Below are 12,131 nucleotides of genomic sequence, written 5' to 3'. Positions count from 1 at the left end.
TAACCCAAATGTCCAGAAACAGATGAATAGATTGAAAAAGTGTGGCACATATACTCTGTGGAATACTACTCAGCCATAAAAAAAAAAAAAAAAACTCTGGGGTTTGATAGAAAGTGGATGAATATGGAAGATTCACTGCTGAGTGAAGCAAGCCAGGCTATAAAAGAGAGACACTGTATGTCTCCACTTAACATATACTGACTGCACTCCATGGGGGAAACTGAGAGACTAGAGAACATAGAAAAATTAAAAATGGTTATAGACTCTGGACACAATGTGGGAGGATGGTGGGAAAAGGGGGAGAGTGTAAGGAAAGAAATTAAGGAGCAAAATAGAGAAGCAAGACATTTATAGGACACAGAAATGGATTATTATCTGTTGATGATAATGTGTTATGTACCCTCTATTGGACTGGTGCAAAGTATATTTATGTTGGGTAAATTCAACTTACAAGCAAAGTGATGTATAGTGATTAAATGTATTAAATGAAATTAAATTAAATTAAATTAAATTTCAAAAAGGAAATGGACACATATTCTGGAACTCTTCCTGTTATACTAGAAATTGGACAGATATGAAAACAGTCAACTCTAAGAGCACTAGGCTATACTCCAAAGCTCACAGTGAAGAAAATGTGTGCGACAATCATGGCCAAATTATATTAATACTAGGAATTCAGGAGTCAATTCCACATTTCAGAAAGAAATGGATGCATATAAAAGGCTTATTAGAATGTCCTGGCACATACTAGGTGCTCATTAAATTTTTTAATTAAAAACCTATTATTACTGTAAAATAATCAACATGGAGTACTTTCTTGGAAACAATAAACATTACTGTGTTGGTAAATATGTATGGCTATTAACATTAGGGTTTTTTTTTTCAATAAAAAATACCTAATAAAAGTAATAGTTGCAGTCAAGCTTGAAGATCTTCTAGGTACTCACAAAGAGAAAGATTCTTCAGCATTACTTGTAAAGAGACAAATTCTGGGCTATGACAATTTAGAGACTTTCAAAATTATGTGACCTCTTAGAAAACTGATGATAATGATGGATATTAGTAGAACATTTTTTTAAAAAATGTTAAAAAAAAACTTTTTTCAAAGGTTTTGGCTTTTTAGGTTTTAGTGTCAGTATTTTGGTATATTTTGTTTATGAGGACAAGCCCAGAGTCCTTTAAATTTGGAACTTTAGTAGCCAGCATACCATTTAGATGAACAATCTTCTTTCATTTGAATCTGAGGATTTACAAAACATTCTTCTTCCCGCCTGTAAAGCAGTTGTCTAAGATCCTTCCCAGAAGTGTTGAATACCTTGGTCCTAGCACAAAAATGATTTGGCTTTTTTTTTTTTTTTTAAGAGACAGAGAGAATGAAGGAAAGTGGAAGTAGAAAAGTGTCCCCCTACCCTCTGCTCCCTACTCCTCATGGGGAATGCTCACAAAGCAATCCCCTCTCCTCTATTTCTCCCTTCTTTGGGGATGTGGGGCACATACTCACAGGTGCCTGACCAGGTCTGGGACTCAAACCTCAGGGTCAGCCATGTGGAATCCAAGTGCCTTAATCACCACACCACAGGCTGGCCAGATCTTGCTTCTTAAATAACCTTGGTTCTTTGATAGCACAATAATAAATATATGTTTCCTGTTGTGTGGGGTCTGAAGCTTTCCATGGAAAAGAAGCCTGAATGCTGATCCTATCACTGGCTTATTACCTTGGCTTGTTCTGGGTGCCCAAGATGCCTGGAAGGGAAATTTCCACTCAGGATATATCTTGTTCCTTTTGGACTTAGCCCTGGGGAAAGGCTTGGCACTCTTGAGTCTGGGGCAGATCCATATTTTCAAGCTCTCTTGGCACTGAATTATGCATTCCTGGTTGGTACACAGCTCCATGCTCCCAGGGATGCTGGGAATAGACCCTACTTAAGAAAGCTTGGACACATTCTAGAAGCTTCTCCACATTCCCAGGGATAGAACCTTTCCATCTCTCCTGCTGTAATTAGCTCCTTTCATAAGCAAGATAGGTTCTAGCACAAGCAGTCTGAGTCGGTTCTGCAGAGACTCAGCCCTGTCTCACGCAGCGGTCTAAGGTGGTTTCACAGAGACTGGGAGCTTTGCGGAGAAGAGGCTTGAGCCCCTTCCAGCCTGAACTATTAATAGTTGAAGCTGAGAGACTGAGGGGGAGCAGAACTTCACTGATCTTTGTTGAATTTTTGCTCACTATCAGGAGCTACAGCCCCTTTACACAACACGCGAGGCCAGGAGAAGCATGACCAGTCACAGTGCTTGCACCACAGGATCCCACTTTTACATGCTTGATCCATACTTCTGCACTGCTTCTCCATACTCCTTTCTCTACGCCCTGCCCACTTTGCCTAAGTAAAGTCCTTAGTGCCCACGCCTCGGGGTGCTTTGGGTGCTACCCTGGGTGTTTTCCTTTGTGCTGGCTTGTAATTAAGCTTCTCTGTGCACATTGACTACGTGTAGTCCATCAGTCTGACCCTGCCTCCCTTGGGTGACTTACAATTTGATTCTGAAAGCCATATCACAAATAGAGCGCTCCTAGGATCAGCTGATGTTCACTGCTGGAAACGAGGGTCAGCAGGGTCACAAGGCTGTCCGGTAAGTAGCAGGCAAGGGTCTTGGCTGCGGACTCTCAGAGTCACATTCCTGTGCTTCTAAAAGGCTCAGACCAAACCAGGGTAGCATTGTCTGTACACTCTTGCTACCGACCCTGAGGAAAAGCAAAAGTCCTAGTTTTTACTTGAGCAATGTTTGCTAATCCAGGCTGCACATCAAAATTACTCAAGGACACTTATTTAGAGTACAGATTCTTAGGCCCCAACCTTGCCAAGGATTCAAAGTTAGGGAAGGATAGAAAAAATTCATATTTTTGTTTTGTTTTTGCTATAGGGAACATGTGCTCACCAGAGAGTTACAGAGAGAGAAAAGGAAAAAGAGAATGTGAGCAATCACCCCGAGAGGATGGCCATGCCATAATTCCTTCTCCTCCATTTTCCTCTCAAGGTTTTGGTCATGTATGTATAGGCACCTGGTGTGAATCCAAAACTCAAACCACACAGTTGGCTGTGTAGGATCCATCCATCTTAACTACCATGCCACCTGGCTGGCCCAAAAAGCCGGGTTTTTTTGTTTTGTTTTGTTTTGTTTTTTTTGAGAGGTTTTTGCTATATAGGGCACATGTGCTCACCAGAAAGACAGAGAGACAGAAAGCAAGAAATCACCCACTGGGGGGATGGCCACGCTGCAATCCCTTCTCCATTCTCCTCTTGGGATCTGGGGCACACACGCATACATGCCCGGTGTGAGTTTAAGCCACTGGGTTCGAGACTTGAATCGTGGTCGACTACATGTGAGTCCAGCAACAGCCATTACACCAACTGCTGGTCCCACCAAAAAGCCATATTTTTAACAAGTTTCTCTCATGATTATAATGCAGCCAGATCACTGCCTTTCCAGGAACTGGCATTAAGGAAGCCCAGTGCAATAGGAGAAGGAAGCTACTATCTTCTCCTAAGACTGAGCAGTCTAGTTTCTTCAGGCTTTCGAGCAGACCATTTGTTACTGACTGCTTGAGAGATCCAATTAGTCATTGTTTTCATCAGAAAGACTGAGTGGGATACTGGGAGGCAGCATGCTCTGAAGGATAGGCAACCTGTTTTCAGTTCTGCTATAATCTAATTCAAATGAAGACTGATTTCAGGCCTGGAGCCCTGGTGAGTCACTTAACTACTTGGTCTTGGTCTGTCCAGCCAGGCTAAAAATCACTGTAACCTGCAGAATAATGGAAGAGGCAGTACCTTTAAAGCCCTAAACATTGAAAAATCTCTTGTGCTTGCTGAAAGAAAAATGATAGACAACTATAAAAGTAAGAGATTTTTCAAAATTTTTTTTTCGTAGAGGTTTTTGCTATAGGGTGTGTGCGCTCCCAGAAAGAGACAGAGAGATGGAAGGTGAGAAATCACCCCCCAAGGGGATGGCCACACTGCAATCCCTTCTCCTCCATTCTCCTCTCAGGATCTTGGGCATGCACGCACATGCTCCCAGCATGAGTTTAAGCCACCGGGTCCGGGACTCAAACTGCGGTCAACTACATGGGAGTCCAGCGACACAGCCATTATGCTAACTACTGGTCCCCAAAATTCTTTCTATTCCAGCCTACATGCTGCAATCCACATAACACATCTGAAAGCACAACTTGCTGAAGAGTGTGTGCCAGCTGACCTCCCTCTGGTGCAGAATGTGGCTCCCTATTTCCAGTTCAGTTATGTCCCAATATCTAATCTTCATAGGCAAAGAGCTTTGAAAATGGACTCGTTCTCACTAGACTTCCAGCACTGCTTCTCCATACTCCTTTCTCTACGCTACCTTGTTTCTCAGAGTTAGCACACTACAGCCTAGAGGCCAAATCTGGACTGACACCTCACTCTGTGATTAACGTTTTATTGGAACACAGCCATGTTCATTTGTTTACACGTAATCCGTGGTTGCTTTTGTGTGATGATGGCCAAGTTAAGCAATTGTAGGGAGACCATATGTGGCCCCTTACCCCTCAGAGTCTGAAGTATTTACTGTCTAGCCCTTCATGGAAAAAGTTTGCTGATCTCTGATATAGACTATTCATTTTCAAACTTCTTGACCACGATCTATGATAAACACATTTTGCCAAAAACATTTACCATACATATGCATACATATTTATATACAAACACAAAATTTTCAAAACATTATTTTTATTAAATGCAATGGACTCTTAAATTTTTATGTTCTTTTAAAAAATTTTTTCCAGAAAGCATGTGTGCTCAACAGAGAGAGATGAGGATATAGAGAGGGAAAGTGGGGAAGCATGGCCTCCCCCCCATGGGGCATGATCATGTCATAATCCCTTCTCCTCCATTTCTCCTTCCTTTTGAGATTTTGGGCATGCGTACATATGTGTCAACATGTTTTTCAAGCTGCCAGGTCTGAGATTCAAACTATGAGGTTGGCCATGTGGGATCCAATTGCCTTAACCACCATACCACAGGCTGGCCACTATAGTTTCTATTTTATTACATAAATATTTTAAAATTGCTCATGACATCATACTAATCTCTTGACATAAAATGAGTCTCAATTCATATGTGAAAAAATATTTCTCTAATACCCCTGCTCTGTGGACACTGTTGGGCAGTGGTTAAGTGCTGTGCATTGAGAGCCAGACCCCACTATGGTGGGGTGCACTGTGGTTTGAATTCCAGCCCCACAGGCTTGAAAAACACACCAGGCACATATGTGTGCATGCCCCCAAATCCCAGCAGGATGGAGAAATAGACGAGAAGGGATTGTAGCATGACCACATCCCTCTGGGGAGTGTTTTCTCCCTCTCTCTTTCTCTCTGGCAAGCACATGTGCCCTCTGGCAATTAAAAAATAAAACTTTTTAAAATTTGAAAATGGAGCTATTAGCTACTTACAGTACACGTCTCCTGCTCTCCTGCCTCTGCTGCTTTCTTGACATTGCTTTCTCCGTCTGGCAAGACCTATTGTTTCAACTATAGGTGCACACACCCTCCCATTCATTGAGCCCTCACTTCCTTCTCTTGCATGAACTGTACTTTCAACCTCCAGGCCTAAAGCATTTTCTCCTTTATTCATCTCCCATAGTATATCTCCTACTTCCTACTGTGGTACTTGACAGTTTCTGCTTTACAGAACAGTCACCTGTGCGTATTTCTAGTTGTGTCTCTAAAGGACTCAGAAATCCTTATGGGTGTGTCATGGCCTTAGGCAGTTTGTATTTTGCACTCATCCAATACAGTATATTGTGCTTTGCAAGTGATGAACAAAAGTTTATTAAACTGATGTGAGCAAATACTTATTACTAAGGGTGTAACATGGTTTATATATGTAATATTTTATCCCTTTAATGAAAGAGCCACTAAAGTACATGTATATGGTAAGCACTGAAATGCCTGTGGCCCAGGCACTGTAGCGCAGTGGTGATACAGGTGCCCTGTAAGAATGGAAGCCGTGCGGTCAGCTGCAGGTTCAGTTCTCTGGTCAGCCTGAGAAAGCACTGGGCGCACTCATGGATGCCCATGGATGCACAGCATGTTGTGACTGTTGAGAATCTCTCTCTCTCCTCTCTCTCTCTCTCTCTCACACACACACACACATTCCCATCATTAAAGAAAAATGCTGGGGTCAGCAGATGGCCTAATGGTTATGTTGCTGGACTCCTACTTAGTTGACTGCAGTTCGAGTCCTGGCCTGGTGGCTTAAAACTCATGCCAGGCATGTGTGTGTACATGTCCAAAATCTCCAGAAGAGAATAGAGAAGGGATTGTATCATAGCTACCCACCCTGGGGGATCATTTCTGACCTTCTGTCTCTGTCTGTCTCTGTCTCTTTGGCAAATGCACATGCCCTATAGCAAAAATCTCTCTTAAAAAAAAAAAGAAAGAAAAATGCTTATGAAGATAGAGGGAGAGATAACCTGAATTTGCCATTTTCCATTCCAGTTAGTAGATTTGTGTAATTTTACTAACAAGTTGCCTGAATTGTTGTATGCAATACATGATTTCTAACTTTTTGAATCAGGGTCACTGGCTTAATCACACAGAATACCACAGAGGAAGGTCATTTTCTACTTGTTGGGGCTGCAGTACAGAAAGAGTTGTTCTAAGTAGGGCTGCCGTCTATACCTCCTGATTTAGACAGCAGTACTTGAGCAGTACTTAAATGGCCTCTTTTCATCTAAGGAAACAAAAACATATACCATCAGACATCTGAGGTGACAAAGCAATAAAGTGAAATCTCAAATGTGACAAACTACTCCAAAAAGAAACAGGATATAAAAACTATGTCACCATTTGCCCAGCACAAGAGAAAGAAGAGGCTGCCTTTAAGCAGAGAATACAAAATCACATAAGCATTTTTAAAAGTCTCATAGGTCAAGTGAAGCCTATCATGTTAGTTTAAAATCACTTGGAGGGAAGCAGATGGTGTACTGGTTACATTGGTGAACTCCCATGTAGCCCACTGCAGTTCAAGTTCCAGACCTGGCAGCTTAAAACTCATGCTGGGATGTGACCAGCAGTCGGCATAATGGCTATGTCGCTGGACTCCCACGTCGACCATGGTTCGAGTCCCAGACCCAGTGGCTTAAACTCATGCCGGGTGCAAGTGCGTGCATGCCCAAGATCCCAAGAGAATGGAGGAGAAGGGATTGTGGCACAGCCATCCTTCCTGGGGTGTGTGTGTGAGGGGGTTTTCTCACTTTCTGTCTCTCTGTCTCTCTCTGTCTTTCTGGTGAGCATATGTGCCCTATAGCAAAAACCTCTCAAAATAAATAAATAAAAAATAAATAAAAACACCCCCATGCTGGGTATGTGTGTATGCATGCCTAAAATCTTGAGAAGAGACTGGAGGAGAAGGGACTATGGTGTGGCCATCCCCCATGAGGGGTGATCTCTTGCTTTCTGTCTCTCTGTCTCTCTGACAAGCACTCACACCCTATAGCAAAAATCTCTCCCTCAAAAAATAAAATTACTTGGAGTCCCACATACAAAGAATGTACTTCCTGGGGCCAGCAGGTGGCATGATGGTTGAGGTGTTGCTCTCCCACATGGCCAATTGTGGTTCAAGTCCTGGACCTGGTGGCTTGTTTTCTCACTTTCTCATTATAGCAAATTTAAAATAATAATAATAAATCAAATTAAATTAAATAAGTCATTAAAAAAAATACACTTCCAAGTTCTTTCCCACAGTCCTCCACTGGGTGCTCATAAAAAAGACTAGGAACAGTGAGACCAGGTGCAGACATGCAGGTAATCATTGGTGCTAGGAGACAAACACAAAGCCCTTCCAATTCCGCAAACTCACATGAAACAAAAGCTTTAAGCTCCTGGGTATACAGGCTAAGGCCTTTCTCATACTCGGTGCCCAGGTGACAGTCCAATGAATGCCTGGAGAAAGGGTAAGAGTAAAAACTCTTAGAGAAAGTTAGAAAACCTTTCTGGGCTCAGAATCCTCCTTCAATGCTAAGCAAAGGTCACTGCCACTGGAGAAGGTTCAAGAGCCTGAGAACAGAGGTTGATTTTGTGTCACAGATGTACAGTAACTGTGAATGGGAATGAAACAGGAATGTTTAAAACACCTGCCACAGTCTCAGCACATGGCAAAAATATCCCACTGCTAAAGGAACTTTAAGCCTATGGTACACAAAGGTTATAAAAGAAATAATAAGATCCAAACCCAAACCTCAATAGATTAACTTAACTTTCCATTCTAATGACCTGAAAGAAGTGTGCCCATTTCTAGGTATAAGTTCTATTTACCTAAATATGTACTATTCTTATCTACATAGAGTCCAGAACTCAATAGAAAAAAATTATGAGATCCACAACAAGCAAGAAAAAAAAAAAAAAGAGAGAGAGAGAAGCAAAGAAGAACCAAATATGGGGATTATCAGATGTGGAGTTTAAAATAACTATGTTAAAAGACCTAACAGGAAAGATAAATACCATATATAACCAGGTAGAGATTTTCATCAGTGGAATGAACACTATAGATAAATTAAAGAGAAATGCTAGAAAGGACATAATAGTAGAGATAAAAAAATTCCTTCATCAGGCTCATCAGCAGATTGAACACAGCTAAGGAAAGAAATCAGTGAACTTAAAGAAACGCAAATAGGGCCAGTCCTGTAAGAGTAGTGATTAAAGGAGCCAGAGTTCACACAGGGCTGACCATGGTTTGAATCCCAGCCCTGGTGATTTGAAAAACACACTGCATACATGTGAATGCATGCCTGATGGGGAGGAAGAATGGAGGGAAAAAGGATTGCAGCATGACCACACCCCATTGGGGGCTGATTTCTGCCCTTCTCCACTCCATGAGTGTGTGTGCCCTCTGACAAAAAGAAGGAAAAAAGGAAAGAAGAAAGGAAGGAAAGCAGGCACATAGAGATTATCTAAATGAAAAAACACCATAAAGTAAAACAAGTCAACAGTGAATATAAGAGCTCTAAGGCAACATCTATGGTCACAAATTACCTAACACATGCATAATCAGAGCCTCAGAGAAAAAAGAAATAGAGAATTGGAAAAAAGATGCATGGCATTCCCTTTTGAAAAAGCAATGTAATACACTGTAAAGTTATATGTAATCCAATGTAATATAAAGAAGATTATGATGATAATAAAAAATAAATAAAAAAATAATAATAATGACTGATCGGGACCAGCAGTTAGCGTAATGGCTATGTTGCTGGAGTCCCATGTAGTCGACCACGGTTCGCGTCCCAGACCAGGTGGCTTAAACTCACGCCGGGCACATGTGAGTGTGTCACCACGATCCTGAGAGGAGAATGGAGAAGGGATTGCGGCATGGCCATACCCCTGGGGGGTGATTTCTCGCTCTCTGTCTCTCTGTCTGTCTCTGTCTCTCTGGCAAGCGCACATGCCCTATAGCAAAAACCTCTCCAAAAAAAATAATAATGACTGATCACTGTTTAAAATTAACAAACAACATCAAATAGCAGATTCAAGAATCTAAGATAACCCCTAGCAAGGTTAAACACACAACTAGACATATTATAACTATACTGTTGAAGACCAAAGATAAAAAGAAAATATTGAAGACAGTCAGAAGAAGGAGTGCAGGAGGCTGCTTCACATACAGAGAACTAAAGGTAAGAATTACATAAGATTTCTTGGAAACTACACAAGCCAGAAGACGATCCAGTGACATCTTTAAAGTACTAAATTTTATTTTTAAAAGTATTTTAAGTAGGTTATATTTAATTATTTATAATGAAATAGTTATGAATAAAGTAAGCTATAGGAGACTGTGTCACAATAATCAGGGAGAAGAACTCTTCTGGTGGGTGAGGGTAGAGATAGACCAAGATTAACCATGAGTGGATGATGATTGAAATTGAGTGACAGACACATGGGGAAGCAATATGACATCCTTTCTACTCTTGTTACTTTCTTTTAGGTTCCACAGTAGAAAATCTTTTAAAAGAATGAAAAAAAAAACCTTTAAAATGGAGAAACAAAGCAGTCAAAAGAAACAAAACGGCCAAAAGAAATATCCTACTAGTTTTTTTGTTTTGTTTTGTTTTTTGGTTTTTGGTTTTTGGTTTTTTTTTTTTTGTTTTTTTTTTTTTTTTTTTTTTTTTTTGTTTTTTTTTTTTTTTTTTTTTTGCTGTAGGGTGCGTGCACTCGCCAGACAGACAGAGAGAGACAGAGAAATAGAAAGCGAGAAATCACCCCTCAGGGGGGATGGCCATGCCGCAATCCATTCTCCTCCATTCTCCTCTCGGGATCTTGGGCACGCATGCACATGCGCCCGGCATGAGTTTAAGCCACCGGTCCTGGACACAAACCGCGGTCAACTACATGGGAGTCCAGTGACATAGCCATTACGCTAGGTTTTTCTAATGCATTTCGTCTCTAATTAACTCATCCACCAGTCTTTGATTTACAGATGGTTCAGTCACCATCCCCAGGAACATCAACATAACAAAGCCTACCAGTGCCAAAGCTCTCTTCTCCACACAGAGAACACCGTCCTGAATCCATTAGATTTGAGAAGAATCTCCATCCAGCTGGAGTCTCATATACAGGGACCTTCATTGATTTGGCCACTCTGTAAAATAAAATTAGAGGCAACAGTCAATTCATAGACTTCATTTTTCTTTTTTTCTCTCAGTATTATAGTAAGTCTTTAGAACTTATTATTTCATAACTAGATTTGGAACAACTTGGGCATTGTTGACAGCTTTCAGGATATCAAGCCATAAGTTAAAGAATAATAATGAGTTAAAGAACAAATCCAATAGTTCTCAATTTTGCTTTCTCCATGATATAGAAAATATTGTTAATAATATATAAAATATTTTCATATTTGTTTCCTTCCTACATATTTTTCTTTATCTTTTTGCTAAGATTCCATTTAGAGGAGCCAGCAGGTGGTGTGGTGGTTAAAGCACTGGACTTCATCATGGCTTACCATGGTTGAAGTCCGGGACCTGGCAACTTGTTTTCTCACTTTCCCTCTCTTTCTTTCTTTCTATCTCTGGTGAGCACATGTGCTCTCGAACAAATTAAAAATAATAAATAAGGGACCAGCAGTTAGCATAATGGATATGTCGCTGAACTCCCATGTAGTCGACCACGGTTCAAGTCCTGGACCTGGTGGCTTGAACTCACGTCAGGCGCATGTTTGTGCATGCCCAAGATCCAAAGAGGAGACTGGAGGAGAAGGGACTGTGGTGTGGCCATACCCCCAGCGGGTGATTTCTCACTTTCTGTCTCTCTGTCTCTCTCTTTCTGGCAAGTGCACATGCCCTATAGCAAAAACCTCTCCAAAATGATAATAATAATAAATAAAATTAAGTAAATAATTATTTTTTAAAAAGAGTCCATTTGGGAATATAAATCTAAATTAAGATGTTATTGAGGTACAGAGCATTTGAAACATTGTTTGATAGTATCTGTGAAAGATGAACCTACCCATATCCTATGAATCAGTAATTTAATTTCTAGAAAAATTACTAATGATTGTAGTAGTCACTGTGGTTCAAGGCTCAAATTCACCACCACCACATACATACACACACTTCAGATTATCTTAAGACTAATTTTCATTCTACCAGCTACTAGGAATTTTGGTACTTGAGAGCTCAGACATACGACTCTCTTTGCCAAAGAGAGATGTCTCACTCAAAATCGTGCTCCTGTCTTTGGGTCAAACTACATTCAAGGATAACTCAGTGAGGTATCTATAAAGGTGTGGTCTCCTTTCTCTAATTTGTTGTAACTCTTGGGGCCATTTCAGGTCTAGAGTTCCCATAGGTTGGCTATAGCCTTTATTGTGAATGCATTGCAGTCCAACTTCTATGTCCAAACCTCTTTTCTCACTTCCACATAGGTATTGATCTTGGAGGCAGAGAGGAATAAACTTCCTGCAACTAAAATTCTCTCAGAGCTTCTTCATTGGGAACTCAGAATGTGTATTACTTAATAAAACATATACATGAAATCTTCCCTCTTTCTCAAGGTTTAAGAAAAACAGATGAAGGCGGGGCGCGCCCGGCGGAAGCCGGCGCGGGGCGCGCCC

General features: G+C 40.9%; 1 protein-coding gene across 1 annotated transcript in view; it reads right to left on the bottom strand.

Moving 5' to 3' along the window:
• Window positions 1-12,131, bottom strand: part of PGM5 (phosphoglucomutase 5) — a 273,115-nt gene that overhangs the window by 77,240 nt on the left and 183,744 nt on the right. The window contains exon 9 of the mRNA XM_006152509.3: window positions 10,543-10,658. Coding sequence (XP_006152571.1) covers window positions 10,543-10,658 — 116 coding nt within the window. The remainder of the gene's footprint in view (window positions 1-10,542; window positions 10,659-12,131) is intronic.

The sequence above is a fragment of the Tupaia chinensis genome, unplaced genomic scaffold (genome assembly GCF_000334495.1).
Source record: "Tupaia chinensis unplaced genomic scaffold, TupChi_1.0 Scaffold000354_1, whole genome shotgun sequence".
In the NCBI taxonomy this organism is placed as follows: domain Eukaryota; kingdom Metazoa; phylum Chordata; class Mammalia; order Scandentia; family Tupaiidae; genus Tupaia; species Tupaia belangeri.
This window is presented reverse-complemented; position numbering and strand designations above follow the sequence as displayed.